The sequence below is a fragment of the Anomaloglossus baeobatrachus genome, chromosome 2, assembly GCF_048569485.1.
Source record: "Anomaloglossus baeobatrachus isolate aAnoBae1 chromosome 2, aAnoBae1.hap1, whole genome shotgun sequence".
Taxonomy (NCBI): domain Eukaryota; kingdom Metazoa; phylum Chordata; class Amphibia; order Anura; family Aromobatidae; genus Anomaloglossus; species Anomaloglossus baeobatrachus.
Genome location: NC_134354.1, coordinates 182,797,233 through 182,815,897, shown reverse-complemented (window position 1 = coordinate 182,815,897; position 18,665 = coordinate 182,797,233). Strand labels below are relative to the sequence as shown.

The following is an 18,665-nucleotide window of genomic DNA, read 5'->3' as shown; positions in this document are numbered from 1 at the left end:
AAGTCCCCAGTTACTACTCACTAGTAGAGATGAGCGAACCTGAGGTTCGATTTTCAAACCGAACACCAACTTAAAAAAAAAAAATCAAGGTTTGGATGCTTTACGTGAGAACTTCACTCTCGTGAGCAACGCTGTGCTCATGTATGCTTGGTCCTGTGCAAGCCTCTTGCAGTGTTTGAACGACTCGCACTGGGGGTAACATCAGCACAATTACATGTAGTGTGCAACCCAAAAAATTGTTTGATAAAGCTGACCTGCCCTCCCCCAAAAGGGATCTGCTTATGGCTGGCTGTTTGTTGGCGGAGACCCAAACTGCCAATCAACTACTTGCTCCGAGGTTGTTTTTCAGCAAATTTAACTCTGACCTGTCTATTTTTGGAATTGATGAATGGTTTGCATCTAGATGTGAACCCTTTGTATTTACTTTCATGGAGTCTTCTCTTTACTGTTGACTTAGAGACAGATACACCTACTTCACTGAGAGTGTTCTGGACTTCAGTTGATGTTGTGAACGGGTTCTTCTTCACCAAAGAAAGTATGCGGCGATCATCCACCACTGTTGTCATCCGTGGACGCCCAGGCCTTTTTGAGTTCCCAAGCTCACCAGTCAATTCCTTTTTTCTCAGAATGTACCCGACTGTTGATTTTGCTACTCCAAGCATGTCTGCTATCTCTCTGATGGATTTTTTCTTTTTTTTCAGCCTCAGGATGTTCTGCTTCACCTCAATTGAGAGTTCCTTAGACCGCATGTTGTCTGGTCACAGCAACAGCTTCCAAATGCAAAACCACACACCTGTAATCAACCCCAGACCTTTTAACTACTTCACTTATTACAGGTTAACGAGGGAGACGCCTTCAGAGTTAATTGCAGCCCTTAGAGTCCCTTGTCCAATTACTTTTGGGCCCTTTAAAAAGAGGAGGCTATGCATTACAGAGCTATGATTCCTAAACCCTTTCTCCGATTTGGATGTGAAAACTCTCATATTGCAGCTGGGAGTGTTCACTTTCAGCCCATATTATATATATAATTGTATTTCTGAACATGTTTTTGTAAACAGCTAAAATAACAAAACTTGTGTCACTGTCCAAATACCGTATATGCCGGCGTATAAGACGACTGGGCGTATAAGACGACCCCCAACTTCTGCCCTAAAAATATAGAATTTGGGATATACTCACTGTATAAGACTACCCCGCTCCCAAATGAAAAAAAGTCTGCTTTGATTGCAACATGTTAATTTTAATTCCGCGAGAGCCGTACAATATGTTTTTAAAGGGCCATTGACAGATCAATCGCTCCAATGTTCACTTAGTACAGCAAGGAATGCTCCTCCCTGCTGTATAAAGCCACAACTGGACTGAAACAATGGTACTACACTCTGCTACAAACAGACACACACAACTCTGCTACAAACAGACAAACACACACAACTCTGCTACAAACAGACAAACACACACAACTCTGCTACAAACAGACAAACACACACAACTCTGCTACATGCAGACAAACACACACAACTCTGCTACATACAGACAAACACACAACTCTGCTACATACAGACAAACACATACAACTCTGCTACATACAGACAAACACATACAACTCTGCTACATACAGACAAACACATACAACTCTGCTACATACAGACAAACACATACAACTCTGCTACATACAGACAAATACACACAACTCTGCTGCTCTGTGGGGCCTGCACCCGCGGCTCGGCGGGTACAGCACCCGCGGCATCGGCGGGGGGGGATTGGCAGGGCATACATCTGGGGGGTTAGAAGCAGCTCACCGAGCCCATAATGGGCACAAGTCCCCCTGTGTTAGATATCTCCCCCATAGTGCTGCCCATGGCCCCTATATAGATCGCACAAGTCCCCCTGTGTCAGATATCGCCCCCATAGTGCTGCCCATGGCCCCTATATAGATCGCACAAGTCCCCCTGTGTCAGATATCGCCCCCATAGTGCTGCCCATGGCCCCTATAGATCGCACAAGTCCCCCTGTGTCAGATATGGCCCCTAGGCTGCTGCCCAAAGTAAAATAAAACCCTCTTTCCTTATCTCCTCCAGCGCTGAGCTCCCTCCTGTCTGGCTCCGTGCTTCTGTTCTTCCACTTCCTGGTTGTCAGTGCGGTCATGTGATCGGCACAGCAGGCTGAGATCTCTGCCTGATCACAGTGGAAGCAGGGACACGGGGAGAAACGCTGCAGGGGTAAGTAAAGCTTTTTTTATTTTAGAATGAGCAGCAGCCTGGGGGCCAAATCTAACACATGGGGGACATGTGCGATCACACTGGGACGCAGGCTCATATAATATGCACCGCTGCCCCAGCCCCTCACTGCGTGCGATTTCAGCACCATTGGAGATGGACAGCGGCTGTGCATATTATATGAGCGGGTGCAGGAGATCAAAGGATGCAGGCCGCAGCGTTCCCCTGTGCTCCAGAGCTGCTGCCCCCACCTCCCCTGGACGCTGCAGTGTACATACACCCCCCCCCCCCCCCCCGTATATCCGGCGTATAAGACGACCCCCCACTGTAGCCATTATTTTAAGGGGGTAAAAAGTCGTCTTATACACCAGTATATACGGTATTTCTGGCCCTGACTGTATATACATTAACAAATGATGCCTCACAAATGGTTAAATATTAAAACTTAAAATAGCCACAAGAAATTTGTGGTTGGGCAATAACAATGACTTAAAATAAGACCCTTTCCAGAAGTCCAAAGAGGTCTTTATGAAAGGGGTCGTGTTTCAAGTTCCTTAAATGGCTAAATTGCAAAGTGTTTGTAAAAATAAACTTCACAATTTACCTCTTGAAAGAATTAAAAATTCTGTTCTTGAGAACTTTTCTGAAGTTTGCAGGTTCAGGTGAAGCGGTAACTGAGGCAAGGAGCATGTGCAGCTTGTGGGCTCTTATTATTTAGAGCCAGCACATGCAGCTCTAGAAGCTGGCCAAATGAGCCCAGGCTACGTGTCAAAGCTATTATGCTAGAAGCATGGAAAAGTCCTTAGTTTAAACCATCAATGCCGATTGTCTGAACTGACAATCTTTACGACTAGGAAGCCAGGGGCGGTGCACACCTTAAAGGGAATCAATCACCAGGATTTTCATATATAATCCAAAGCTAGCGGTATACTGGCACTATCAGGCAGATTCTATTCATACCTTTAGTGGTCAGCTTTGATATATAGTTTTGAAATCCAAAAAAGTAAAGTTTATAAAATTGGCAGCTTCTTGAGTGACAGCAGCTGAGGATCAGATAAGTAAGAAACCCCCCCCCCGAAGATATTATCTCCTCCCCCTGTAAGAATTAGCATAAGTATTCTACAATTGATTTAACTTTTCACTAGCAGGATCTGTGCTGAGGTCATACACATGTGACCAGAAGGGGCGGGGCCTCAGCCAACAAAGCAGAAACCAGGAAGCAATCTGTTTGATAAGGCCCCGCCTCTTCTGGTCACATGGGTATGACCTCACACAGGTACTTCTAGTCTAAAAGGTAAATCGATTGTATAACATTTATGCGAATTTTAACAGGAAAAGGGATAAATAATACACCCCCCCCCCAAGCTATTATCTGCTCCTCAGCTGCAGTCACTCAAGAAGATGCCGATTTTATAAACGTTCATTTCTTGGATTTCAAAACCTAAACATCCGCACTGACCACTAGAGGTATAAGGTATATAGAGGATCAGCCTGACAGTGCCAGTATAGCACTGGTTTTAGGTTATAGATATAAAACTCCTGGTGATTGGTTTACTTTAAGACAGCGGATAAGAACATCCCTTTAACACAAAGGCAATAAGCCTGATTAAGACTGATGTTGTGTCTTAGGCTACTTTCACACATCCGGTTTGAGCTGTGCGGCTCAATCCGGCTGCGAAACCTATGCAACGGATGCGGCGAAAACACCGCATCCTTTGCATACGTTTTTACATGTGGCCAGTCCATTTTTTTCCGGTTGCGGCATGCTACTGAGCATGCGCAGTGGAAGAAACCGCATGCGGCGTCCGGATGCGTTTTTCTGCATCGCGCTGCATCCGGCGTCCATAGGCATGCATTGAAAAATGCGCCGCAGCGGCCGGATGCGGCGCAATGCGTTTTTTTTGCCGGAGCAAAAAACGTGCCAGGCAACGTTCCATCCGGCCGCGGCATCGGCTAAATCTGCCGCATGCGGCAAAAACCGGACCGAACGCAAGCCCATGCGGCACAATACGGCACTAATGCAAAAAAAAAACCGCAACCGGTGGCAAAAAAAAAAACGGTTGCGGTTTTTCTGCAGAGCGCCGTATTGTGCCGCAGAGCAAAAACCGGATGTGTGAAAGTAGCCTTAACAGCATTTCAAGAGCAAAATGTGTCAAATTCATTAACCCCTTCACAACCAGCCAATTTTGCGCTTTTCGCTTTTTTTTTTTCACCATTCTTCAAAGAGATGTTATTTTTTTTATTTTTCAGTCAATGTGATCACGTGAGGGCTCGTTTCTTGCGGAACGAGATGAACTTTTAAATTAAACCAGGAGTTTTACCATATTAAAAAAAAAAAAGTGTGATTATTTTTGGGATATTTTATTCACCCTGTTCACTATATGGTAAAACTGATGCTTCGGTGTGATGCCTGAGGTCAGTGCGAGTTCGCAAACACCAAACATGTATAGGCTTACTTTTATCTAAGGGGTTAAAAAAAAAATCAGAAGTTGTTACGAAAATAGGTGTGTACGTTTTGCTTCATTTTCCGCAACCCGTAGCGTTCTCATTTTTCAGGATCTATGGCTCAGTGATTGCTTATTTTTTACATCTTGGGTTAACGTTTAATGGTATTATTTTTGCGCTGATGCTAAGTTTTGATCGTCTGTTATTGCATTTTGCGCAAAATATGCGGTCACCAAAAAAAAGGTAATTTTGGCATTTGAAATTTTTTTTCACCGATCAGCTTAATTGATTTTATATTTTGATTGGGCATTTCTGTACACTGCGATACCAAATGTGGGTATATATTTTTTTTAACCCTTTAATTTTCAATGGGATGAAAGGGGGGTGATTTGAACATTTATGTTTAATTTTTTGAATTTTTCAAAACTTGTATTTTTTTTTTACTAGTCTTCCTAGGGGGCTATATGGATCAGCAGTCTGATCGCTCATTCATTTCTCCCGATCAGAGCAGCATCGCTCAGACCAGGAGTAATGATCATCTCTTGTAAGCTGCAGTACTCTGCTGCTTCTTACAATACCTTAGTCATGTAATGTGAGCTACAAGAGTCATCACATGACCCTGTGCTACCATGACAACCACCAGATCCAGGTGATGTGACCGCCGTTAATATGGCGCTGTCACATCTTGACAGCGCCATTTAAGGGGTTAACAGAAACAGGTGGAACGCGATTCCACTCATACCTTCTAGGCACACATCAGCTGTATAAATCAGCTGACATGTGCATGGATCCCTGCCTGCACCTTACGACAGGCATGAGCCTCCATTAGAAATGCAATTTCAGTGATTTTGAGGACGCTAGTTGGGGCTGGCGAAAAAATTCTAAATACATTTTTTTTTATTTTATCTAAAAAAAAAAAAAACAAACAAGTTGAGCAAAACATGTGTAACCTATAAAAAGGTATTTTAAACCAGAAATCTAACCAAAACAGCTTAATGAATCAGGGCTAATAAACCCATATCTAAACTGGTTGATTAGACAATACAATAAAGCAGCACACAGAATCGAGTATTAAAGTGTAACTAAGATGCTCATACAGGTCTATAGCTTTTATTATGTATATTTAAAAATAAAGAATCCCTACAAAGAAATAAAAAAAAAAAAAAAAAAAAAAAAAAAAAAGTGTGATCCTAAAATGAACAGGAAGCTGCATGTAATATCCTAATCAGAAATGACCACACACAGGGAGAGATGTTCGGAATGGATAGAGTTACAGTGAGGACCCAACATGTATCGCTGCCATCACATTGTGTCCTAGGCTTTAATATACAATGGCATGGGATTTCAGCTCACAACCAAGCACTTTAAAGTTATGTCGCTTGGTTGTTATGAGATTAAGCTCGGTCAGCGGACAAATCAAGACACGTTTGTCAGAACACAACTGAATGTAACACTCCAAGTAATCAGTACCTGGACATTGGAAGTATCGTTCTCTCTTCATGGTAGTCGCTGTCACATTCATTTATATATTCTTTAAGGACTGTTAAAACCCTGACCATTCGTATGGCTTCTTGTCTTGCACAATTAATACTGTCTTTGTCACCATCTAAAACACACAATGTGTCATAGGAGGCCTTCAAGCGATCAAAGCAAGACTGAATAAAGTCTTCATGAATTTCCACCTAGAGTTAAGCAAAACACAATCAGCGATGCATAATGGCAAGATCATATGGCTATAGGTACAAGGATATGTAGCCTACATAGACAATGCTTTGTAAGCAACGGCTAAAGAACAGAGCTCTCCAACATGACTCGTTTCCAGCAATTTCTTTCAATAAACTGTAATTGTGCCAGGGAGTGCATACAATCATAATATCTCATAAGTAATACAGAGGCGGTGTTAACTAGGACAACCTTACCTGATTTACTTGTAGCCTGGGACCAAGGTTAGTATAAATTTCCTTGAGAAGATCTATTGCTCGGCTTGCAATGTCATCACTACCCTGAATTACAACCTACAAAAAGCATAAGAGACAATCCAGTAAGAATACAAAGCGCATAACAGTATCACACTCACACTCACACTCACACTCACACTCACACTCACACTCACACTCACACTCACACTCACACTCACACTCTGGCACCCTTAATTTTTCAGGAAAATGAAATAATTCCCTGGAAGAAATACTCCAATGACAAATGTTTTCTTATATGCGCTTAATCCTCTCTGTGTATTGGAACAACACAAAAAAAAAACAAAAGTAGAGGCAAATTGGACAATTTCATTCAACGGAATAAATACTACAAAGAAAGGAACACAGTACCATCAGTCAAATATGGTGGAAGTTTAATGAGGTTTCAGGGTTGTGTGGCTGCCTCCGGCACTGGGTGCCTTAACTGTGTGCACAGCATCATGAAAGCTGAAGATTACCAAAAGATTTCTGGGTCGCAATGTAATGCCCAATGTCAGAAAGCTGGGTTTGTATCTCAAACGAAGAGTGGTCCAAAATTCCAGTCTAAAAAGGTGTCAGAAGCTTGTTGCTGGTTATAGGAAGCGAAAAATTGCAGTTATTTATTCCAAGGGGTACAAAGCCAAATATAAAAGTTGAGGGTGCCAACAATTTTGTCTGGCCCATTTTTTAAGTATTATGCGTAATTATGTAATTATGTCCAATTTGCCTTTTCTGTCGATTTTATATTTTTACTCATTTTCTGGAACAATTGCAAAGGTGCCAACACTTTTGGCGACACACACACACACACACCAAATAGGTCAGCTTCTGTTTATATTGCATGTTGTGACACCAAAAACAGCTAATCAGGAATGTGGGCGGGGTTAGCTTTCTGATTGTTACAACTGCTGTACTCAAACTGATACATCGCTGGAATCAGTCTCTTAGGCTGGAATCACACTTGCGAGTGTAAAATCTGTCCGATTCTCATGCCAGAAAGTCGGACGATTTCTTCTCACTTTTCATCAGTGTGCTGTCAGTATGCTGTCAGTGTGCAATCAGTTTTTACCCTCAGCAGCTGCTACTCATGTACTGTTATGTACAGGAGCGTTTACATTATTCTCTGCTACTTGCTAGAAATAAATTGTGAAAAACGGATGTCACTATGGTCCGTGTGACATCCTTTTTTTTTTTATTTCTTCACACTTCCATTGCAGAGACTCGCACGAGAAACTCACCAAAACGCAGCATGCTGAGATTTTCTTCTCAGTCCAATTTGGACTGAGAAAAAAAATAGCAGATGGGAGCTGCCTCATTGATTAATATGGGTCCAAGTGCAATGCGAGAATTTGTCGCATTGCACTCGTGTGAGTTAATCGCAAGTGTGAAGCCGGCCTTACATTATGACTCTCAGGTGAGGTAACAACTGGCGACAGTCTCCTTAACCCCTTAAGGACGAAGCCAGTTTTGTCCTTAATGCCCAGGCCATTTTTTGCAATTCTGACCAGTGTCCCTTTATGAAGTTATAACTCTGGAACGCTTCAATGGATCCTGGTGATTCTGACATTGTTTTTTCGTGACATATTGTACTTCATGACAGTTATAAATTTAGAACGATATTTTTTGCTTTTATTTGTAAAAAAATCGGAAATTTGATGAAAATTTTTAAAATTTTGCAATTTTCAAACTTTTAATTTTTATGCCCATAAACCAGAGAGTTATGTCACACAAAATAGTTAATAAATAACATTTCCCACTTGTCTACTTTTCATCAGCGCAATTTCTGAAACAACATTTTTTGTGGTTAGGAAGTTAGAAGGGTTCAAAGTTCATCAGCAATTTCACATTTTTTCAACAAAATTCACAAAACCATTTTTTTAGCGACCACATCACATTTGAAGTGACTTTGAGAGGCCTGGGTGACAAAAATACCCTAAAGTGACACCATTCTAAAAACTGCACCCCTCAAGGTACTCAAAACCACATCCAAGAACTTTATTAACCCTTCAGGTGCTACACAGGAACTAAAGCAATGTGGAATGAAAAAAAGCAAAAAATAAAATGTTACCTAAAATGTTGCTCTACCCCAAATTTATTCACTTTTAGAAGAAATAACACAACAAAATGGACCCCAAAACTTGTTACCCACTTTCTTATGAACGCGTTAATACCCCACATGTGGTCAGAAACCTCTGTTTGGACAAATGGGAGGGCTTGGAACGAAAGTAGCAATATTTGAATTTTGGAAAGCAAATTTGGTTGAAATAGATTGCGAGCACCATGTTGCATTTAGATGTCCGCTAAGGTACCTAAACAGCAGAAACCCCTCACAAGTGATACCATTTTGGAAACTAGACCCCTTAAGGCTCCTATCTAGGGGTATAGTGAGCATTTTGGACCCACAGGTACTTCACAGATTTTGATAACGTTACATTGTCATATTGAAAATTTTCATTTTTTTCACAAAAATGTTGATTTAGCATCAAATTTCTCACTTTTTCAAGAGGCAACAACAAAACGTGGACCCCACAGGTTGTTATCCAATTTCTTGTGAGCGCAGGGATACCCCATATGTGGCCAAAAACCTCTGTTTGGATATATGGGAGGGCTTGGAATGGAAGGAGCACAGTTTGAATTTTGGAAAAGTTGAAATAAATTGCGCGCACCATGTCACATTAGCAGGGCCTCTTGGGTGCCTATACATCAGAAACCCCCCACAAGTGACCCCATTTTGGAAACTGGACCCCTCAAGGATTTTATTCAGGAGTATAGTAAGCATTTTGATTCCACAGGTACTTCACAAAAATGTTGCTGTAGCAACAAATTTCTCACTGTTAGGCTATGTGGCCATGATCCAGCGACACGGCGTCTAGTACACAGTGTCAGCCTTCCTGCAGAGATGTGAGTGTTGTCCACGGGAGAACGCAGCTGCCCATGCCCACGATTTGGGTTCAGGCTGCTGTGGACTTTAGTTCTATTCTACGTGCAGAGAACACTCTCGTCTCCGCAGCATAAATTGACATGCTGAGGCTCGGGAAGCTGCACCACAGGTCAGTGTATGCTGCAGAGAAAAGAAGCACATTGGGCATGGGATTTCTAAAAATCCTTCCACTGTGCTTCTACTGCACAATGCAGCGTTATGGACGCAGGAAAAACACTCTGCACCCAAAATGCTGCAAACCCTGATTGTGGGCACACAGCCTAAAATGCTACAATGGATGAATGGATAGATGACAAACATATATAACATCCCACCCCCTGCATATTCTAAGCTGGCGCCCTTCAGTGATTTTCATGTGGCACTAAAGGGTGCCTAGCCTTGTATTTAGCCCAAAAAGAAAAAAAAAAAATAAAATAAATGACGTGGGGTCCCCCCTATTTTTGATAGCCAGCTAGGGTAAAGCAGACAGCTGTAGCCTGCAAACCACAGCTGACAGTTTCACCTTGGCTGGTGATCAATTTGGAGGGCTCCCCAAGCTGTTTTTTTTTTAAATTTTTTATAATAATTAAAAAACAAACAAACGTGGGGTCCCCCCAAATTAGAGCACCAGCCAAGGTGAAGCTGACAGCTGGGGTCTGGTATTCTCAGGGTGGGAAGAGCCATGGTTATTGGACTCTTCCCAGCCTGAAAATAGCAGGCCGCAGCCACCCCAGAAGTGGCGCATCCATTAGATGCGCCAATCCTGGCGCTTCGCCCCAGCTCATCCCGCGCCCTGGTGCGGTGGCAGATGGGGTAATAAATGGGGTTGATACCAGATGTGTAATGTCACCTGGCATCAAGCCCAGCAATTAGTGATGTCACGGCGTCTATTTGATACCAGACATAACTAATTGACAGTAATACAAAAAAAAATTGACAACAAAAAAAATTTTATTTGAAAAAACACTCCCCAACCATCCCTCTTTGACCAATTTATTGAAAAGAAAAAAAAAATCTCCTGTAAGCCATTTTGGAAGTCCCACGATCTTCTAGAATATGGGGGGCACGTTCAGGGAACGTGTCCCCCATTTTCTAGGAGTAAAGACCTTCCATTTGAGGAGAGTGGGTGCAAAGAATCTGCACCCACCCTCCCCGGGTCACAGCTGCAGACTCTGTGCAAGCAGCAGCAGCAGCAGCCAGCGTCTGAGTCAGACACAGGAAGCTGACAGCCGCGCTCTGCACATGTGACCGGCACTGCTGTGAAGGAGCCGGAGGAGGGGGCCGCGGGGGATCAGCGCTCCCACAGGTACGGGGGACACCGGGGAACACCGGGGTGGGAGTAGGGGGTGACCTGGCAGGGCCTGGGGAGCAGTATTCTGTCGCATGTGTGATGGCACATGCGACAGAATTCAAAGGAACTGGGGAAATGCGGGCGGTGCGCTGCTGTGCGCGCCGCCATTTTGGATTTTCGGGGGGGTAGGGGGGGGTTGGGGGTTGGGGGGTCGGCACTTCGGCGACCCCGGGGGACCAGAGGGGACCGGGGGAGCAGATTTATCTCCCAGCTGACATGTTTGATCATGCCAGATGGGAGATAAATCATTGTTTACCGGCGCTGTGATTTACTATTACATGATCATCGGTATACGGTGTATACCGGTGATCATGTGAGCGGGGACCGGAAAAAACGTCCCGAATCATGATCTCCAGGGTCTCAGCTACCCCCGGCAGCTGAAACCCCGGAGATTTTCTGACGCTGGGGGGCGCTATTTACCTTTTTCTGACCGCCGTTTATAGACGGCGGATCAGAATAAGGACCTGATTCTGCAGCCGTTTATCTCCGTAAGGCGGTCGTAATGGGGTTAAAGCAATCTAATGTGGTTTCTGTCATAATATTAGCAATCACGCTGAATACTCAACTATTCTTATTGTCAATTTGGGTAGAATTAGTAACTGAGACTTTAACGTGAACAGACCCTAAGAACTGAAGTTCTGTTTTTTTTCCAGCATCTGGGGCTATTGTAGCAAAAAAGAAGGGAATTTTGTTACTTACCGTAAATTCCTTTTCTTCTAGCTCCTATTGGGAGACCCAGACGATTGGGTGTATAGCACTGCCTCCGGAGGCCACACAAAGCATTACACTAAAAAGTGTAAGGCCCCTCCCCTTCTGGCTATACACCCCCCGTGGGATCACGGGCTGCTCAGTTTTAGTGCTAAAGCAAGAAGGAGGAAAGCCAATAACTGGTTTAAACAAATTCACTCCGAAGTAACATCGGAGAACTGAAAACCGTTCAACATGAACAACATGTGTACCCGAAAAAAACCAACAATCCCGAAGGACAACAGGGCGGGTGCTGGGTCTCCCAATAGGAGCTAGAAGAAAAGGAATTTACGGTAAGTAACAAAATTCCCTTCTTTGGCGCTCCATTGGGAGACCCAGACGATTGGGACGTCCAAAAGCAGTCCCTGGGTGGGTAAAGAAATACCTCAAGTTAGAGCTGCAAAGACAGCCTTCCCCTACGGGGAGGTAACTGCCGCCTGCAGGACTCTTCTACCTAGGCTGGCGTCCGCCGAAGCATAGGTATGCACCTGATAATGTTTGGTGAAAGTGTGCAGACTCGACCAGGTAGCTGCCTGGCACACCTGTTCAGCCGTGGCCTGGTGTCGTAATGCCCAGGACGCACCCACGGCTCTGGTAGAGTGGGCCTTCAGCCCTGATGGAACCGGAAGCCCAGCAGAACGGTAGGCTTCAAGAATTGGTTCTTTGATCCATCGAGCCAGGGTGGCTTTGGAAGCCTGCGACCCTTTGCGCTTACCAGCGACAAGGACAAAGAGTGCATCCGAGCGGCGCAGGGGCGCCGTGCGGGAAATGTAGATTCTGAGTGCTCTCACCAGATCCAACAAATGTAAATCCTTTTCATACCGAAGAACTGGATGAGGACAAAAGGAAGGCAAGGAGATATCCTGATTAAGATGAAAAGAGGATACCACCTTAGGGAGAAACTCCTGAATGGGGCGCAGCACTACCTTGTCCTGGTGGAACACCAGGAAGGGAGCCTTGGATGACAGCGCTGCTAGCTCAGACACTCTCCGAAGAGACGTGACCGCCACTAGAAAGGACACTTTCTGTGAGAGACGAGAAAGTGAAACATCCCTCAGAGGCTCGAAGGGCGGCTTCTGGAGAGCAACTAGTACCCTGTTTAGATCCCATGGATCTAACGGCCGCCTGTACGGAGGGACGATATGACAAACCCCCTGCAGGAACGTGCGCACCTGAGAAAGTCGTGCTAGACGCTTCTGAAAAAACACGGATAGTGCCGAGACTTGCCCTTTAAGGGAGCCGAGCGACAAGCCCTTTTCCAACCCAGATTGCAGGAAGGAAAGAAAAGTAGGTAACGCGAATGGCCAGGGGGATACTCCTTGTGCAGAGCACCAGGATAAGAAAATCCTCCACGTTCTGTGGTAGATCTTAGCAGAAGTGGACTTCCTAGCCTGTCTCATGGTGGCAACGACTCCTTGGGATAATCCTGAAGACGCTAGGATCCAGGACTCAATGGCCACACAGTCAGGTTCAGGGCCGCAGAATTCCGATGGAAAAACGGCCCTTGGGACAGTAAGTCTGGTCGGTCTGGTAGTGTCCACGGTTGGCCGACCGTGAGATGCCACAGATCCGGGTACCACGACCTCCTCGGCCAGTCTGGGGCGACGAGTATGACGCGGCTGCAATCGGATCTGATCTTGCGTAGCACTCTGGGCAAGAGTGCCAGAGGTGGGAACACATAAGGGAGCCGGAACTGCGACCAATCTTGCACTAAGGCGTCTGCCGCCAGAGCTCTTTGATCGCGAGACCGCGCCATGAACGTCGGGACCTTGTTGTTGTGCCGCGACGCCATTAGGTCGACGTCCGGCACCCCCCAGCGGCGACAGATTTCCTGAAACACGTCCGGGTGAAGGGACCATTCCCCTGCGTCCATACCCTGGCGACTGAGGAAGTCTGCTTCCCAGTTTTCTACGCCCGGGATGTGAACCGCTGATATGGTGGATGCTCTGTCCTCCACCCACAACAGAATCCGCCGGACTTCCTGGAAGGCTTGCCGACTGCGTGTCCCTCCTTGGTGGTTGATGTATGCCACCGCTGTGGAGTTGTCCGACTGAATTCGGATCTGCTTTCCTTCCAGCCACTGCTGGAAGGCTAGTAGGGCAAGATACACTGCCCTGATTTCCAGAACATTGATCTGAAGGGTGGACTCCTGCTGGGTCCACGTCCCTTGAGCCCTGTGGTGGAGAAAAACTGCTCCCCACCCTGACAGACTCGCGTCTGTCGTGACCACTGCCCAGGATGGGGGTAGGAATGATCTTCCCTGTGATAATGAGGTGGGAAGAAGCCACCATTGCAGAGAGTCCTTGGCCGTCTGGGAAAGGGAGACTTTCCTGTCCAGGGAAGTTGACTTCCCGTCCCATTGGCGGAGAATGTCCCATTGAAGTGGGCGCAGATGAAACTGTGCAAACGGGACTGCCTCCATTGCTGCCACCATCTTCCCTAGGAAGTGCATGAGGCGCCTTAAGGAGTGCGACTGACCATGAAGGAGAGACTGTACCCCTGTCTGTAGTGACCGCTGCTTGTCCAGCGGAAGCTTCACTATCGCTGAGAGAGTATGAAACTCCATGCCAAGATACGTTAGTGATTGAGTCGGTGACAGATTTGACTTTGAAAAGTTGATGATCCACCCGAAAGTCTGGAGAGTCTCCAGCGCAACATTCAGGCTGTGTTGGCATGCCTCTTGAGAGGGTGCTTTGACAAGTAGATCGTCCAAGTAAGGGATCACCGAGTGTCCCTGGGAGTGCAAGACTGCTACCACTGCCGCCATGACCTTGGTGAAAACCCGTGGGGCTGTCGCCAGACCAAAAGGCAGAGCTACGAACTGGAGATGTTCGTCTCTTATCACAAAACGTAGAAAACGTTGGTGCTCTGTAGCAATCGGCACGTGGAGATAAGCATCTTTGATGTCTATTGATGCAAGGAAATCTCCTTGAGACATTGAGGCAATGACGGAGCGGAGGGATTCCATCCGGAACCGCCTGGCGTTCACATGCTTGTTGAGCAGCTTTAGGTCCAGAACAGGACGGAACGAGCCGTCCTTTTTTGGAACCACGAAGAGATTGGAGTAAAAACCTTGCCCTTGTTCCTGAAGAGGAACAGGGATCACCACTCCTCCTGCTCTTAGTGAGCCCACCGCCTGCAGAAGAGCATCTGCTCGGTCGGGATGTGGGGAAGTTCTGAAGAACCGAGGCGGAGGACGAGAACTGAACTCTATCCTGTACCCGTGAGACAAAATGTCTGTTACCCACCGGTCCTTGACCTGTGGCAGCCAAATGTCGCAAAAGCGGGAGAGCCTGCCACCGACCGAGGATGCGGAGGGAGGAGGCCGAAAGTCATGAGGCAGCCGCCTTGGAAGCGGTTACTCCGGTTGCTTTCTTGGGGCGTGAGTGAGCCCGCCAGGAATCTGAGCCCCTTTGCTCCTTCTGAGTCCCTTTGGACGAGGAGAATTGGGCCTTGCCGGAGCCTCGAAAGGACCGAAACCTCGACTGCCACCTCCTTTGTTGAGGTTTGCTTGATCTGGGCTGGGGTAAGGAGGAGTCTTTACCCTTGGACTGTTTAATGATTTCAGCCAATTGCTCACCAAACAGTCTGTCTACAGATAGTGGCAAGCTGGTTAAACATTTTTTGGAAGCAGAATCCGCTTTCCATTCTTTTAACCACAAGGCTCTGCGCAAAACCACCGAGTTGGCAGACGCCATTGAGGTACGGCTCGTAGAGTCCAGGACAGCGTTGATAACATAGGTCGCAAACGCAGACATTTGCGAAGTTAAGGACTCCACTTGCGGCACTGCTGGACGTATAATAGAGTCCACCTGTGCCAGACCAGCTGAAATAGCTTGGAGTGCCCACACGGCCGCGAATGCTGGAGCAAACGACGCGCCGATAGCTTCATAGACAGATTTCAACCAAAGGTCCATCTGTCTGTCATTGGCATCTTTAAGTGAAGCCCCATCCTCCACTGCAACTATGGATCTAGCCGCAAGCCTGGAGATTGGGGGGTCCACCTTTGGACACTGGGTCCAGCGTTTGACCACGTCAGGGGGAAAGGGATAACGTGTATCCTTAAGACGTTTGGAGAAACGCTTGTCTGGATAAGCATGGTGTTTCTGGACTGATTCTCTGAAGTCAGCGTGGTCCAGAAAAGTACTCAGTTTACGCTTGGGATACCTGAAATGGAACTTCTCCTGCTGTGCAGCTGCCTCTTCTGCTGAAGGGGCTGGGGGAGAAATATCCAACAGTCTATTGATGGCCGCTATAAGGTCATTTACCATGGCGTCACCATCAGGAGTATCCAGATTGAGAGCGGTCTCAGGATTAGACTCCTGATCACCCTCCTCTGTCTCATCATGCAGAGACTCTTCTCGCTGAGACCCTGATCCGCGTGATGACGTGGAGGGTCTCTCCCAGCGAGCTCGCTTAGGCTGCCTGGGACTGTCATCTGAGTCAGAGCCTTCAGCCTGAGATGCCTGGGACCCCCTTGAAGCACGGATTAACTCCAACTGAGGGGGACCGGGGAACATTGACGCAGCAGTGTCCATGGTCTGAGTAACTGGCCTGGCCTGCAAGGTCTCTAGGATTTTTGTCATAGTGACAGACATCTTGTCAGCAAAAACTGCAAACTCTGTCCCCGTCACCGGGACAGGGTTCACCGGTGACCCTGCCTGGGCCACTACCACCATAGACTCCGGCTGACGAAGTGGCACAGGGACCGAACATTGCACACAATGGGGGTCATTGGAACCTGCCGGTAGATCAGCCCCACAAGCGGCACAAGTAGCGTATACAGCCTGTGTCTTGGCACCCTTGCGTTTTGCGGATGACATGTTGTCGTCTCCTCAGAGCAATATAGGGTATACAGCCAAGAAGCGACCTTACAGTGCAATATATATATATATATGGTATAGAGAAAAAAATACACCAATATAACACTGTGGCACTAGTGGGGCCAGCACTAATGTGCTGCTTACCGCCCGCTTAACGCGGGTGTGTGGTCGCCAGAAATCCCTTGTCTGGGTCTCCCAGAACCTGTGTCCGTTCTCCAGCCAGACTGCATGTAGGAATGGCTGCCGGCGTCCTGTGGAGAGGGGCGGGCCCTGGGCGTGTGCAGACAAAGTGCGGGAAACCTGCGCCCCACTGTGCTCAGTGAGAGGGCTGGAGTATGTAAATAAGACTCCAGCCCTCGGCGCTGACTATCGTACAGCGTCTCTCCCTTGCCCTGATTGACAGGGTGGGGGCGGGAATGAAGCGGAGCTAGGCCGCAAAAGCCGGGGACTAGATTTATAAGCGCCGCCGTCGTAAAAGCACGGTCGGCGCTAAGTCCCCGGCGCACCACAAGTCTCAGCCGCGCCGCCGCTCCAGGGGCGGCCGGCGCGGCAGTCCCCAACACATAAAGTCCCTCAGAGAAACTGCAGTGACTGTAACCCCAGCGCGCAGCGCTACTGTCCCCGGCGCACTAGCACACCCAGCAAGTCTGGAGTGTGCGCGGCCTGTCCATACGGGGACACAGAGTACCTGAATGTTGCAGGGCCTTGTCCCTGAACGGTACCCAGCTCCGTATCCAGCAGGTTCTACGGGTCTGTGGATGGAGCCCGGCCTCAGGGCTTGGGGGCCGGTAAGATCCCACTTCCTCAGAGCCCCTCAGGGGGATGGGGAAGGAAAGCAGCATGTGGGCTCCAGCCTCCGTACCCACAATGGGTACCTCAACCTTAACAAACACCGCCAATAGGAATGGGGTGAGAAGGGAGTATGCTGGGGGCCCTAGTATGGGCCCTCTTTTCTTCCATCCGATATAGTCAGCAGCTACTGCTGACTAAACAGTGGAGCTATGCGTGGATGTCTGACCTCCTTCGCACAAAGCAGAAAACTGGTGAGCCAGTGATCCCACTGGGGGTGTATAGCCAGAAGGGGAGGGGCCTTACACTTTTTAGTGTAATGCTTTGTGTGGCCTCCGGAGGCAGTGCTATACACCCAATCGTCTGGGTCTCCCAATGGAGCGCCGAAGAAAGTAAAGTAAGGCTGGTTTCACATCAGTGTTTTTTTCCCTGACAGCAAAAAAACACAAAACGCATCTGACCGGATCCTGTGGATTGTACGTGCAATGTATGCAACCGCAATTGTTATTTTACCGGATCCTTCTGCAGCGGGACACAGAATTTATCGGCCGGCACCAGAGTCAGCGCATCAGCAGCAGCCAGTGACTCGTGATCTCACAGCCCACACACGCTGTGGATGCAGGTTAACAGCAGTCACTGGCTGCTGCCGATCACATGTGACCGTGTGCGAGTTGTGTGGTCAGGAGTTCAACTGAGTTCAGATCATCTGACTCCAGTGTCGTCCGATTGTTCTGTGTCCCCTGCAACTATCACAGCGTGTGCGGGCTGTGAGGTCAGCTGAGTTCGGCCGCCACTGGAGTCAGCTGATCTGAACTCAACTGAACTCAGCCAGCAGAACAAGTAATCAGATCAGCTGACTCCAGTGCCGGCCAAACTCAGCTGACCTCACAGACCGCACACGCTGCGATTGATGCAGGGGGACACAGAACAAGTTATCGACCGACACTGGAGTCAGCTGATCTGATTACTAGTTCTGTTGGCTGTGGGGTCAGGAGTAGGGATGAGTGAGCAGTAAAATGCTTGATGGGCAAAGCCCATGTCTATTTTTTTTTTTTAATTCATTAAAAAATAAAAAATAAATAAAAACAAAAACCCGAAACACATAACCCTAACTCTAGGGTTAGGGGTTAAAAAAAAAAAAAAAAAAATACAGGGAAGCCCCTTTTTTGTTTTTTTTTTTTGCTTTCTGGGCATGCTCAGTACAGAAAAACAGGATCCTATCTACCAGAATGCGGTGACTTCTGGTAGAGCAGGATCTGGCTCATTGAAAAGCATTGTAGGTACCGCTGCATTCTGAAGGATCCGGTGAGATGCAGTATTTTGTCGGAGGTCAAAAACGCTACAAGTAGCGTTAATGAAAAAAGATAAAAAAACTGCATCTCACCGGATCCAGTGTGTGCCGCACGCAATCGTAAGTGA

The 18,665-nt window shown here is 47.1% G+C and overlaps 1 protein-coding gene across 1 annotated transcript in view; it reads right to left on the bottom strand.

Annotated features, from left to right (window-relative positions):
- Positions 1-18,665, bottom strand: part of USP9X (ubiquitin specific peptidase 9 X-linked) — a 316,376-nt gene that overhangs the window by 123,140 nt on the left and 174,571 nt on the right. The window contains 2 exon segments of the mRNA XM_075335516.1: positions 6,132-6,343; positions 6,581-6,676. Coding sequence (XP_075191631.1) covers positions 6,132-6,343; positions 6,581-6,676 — 308 coding nt within the window.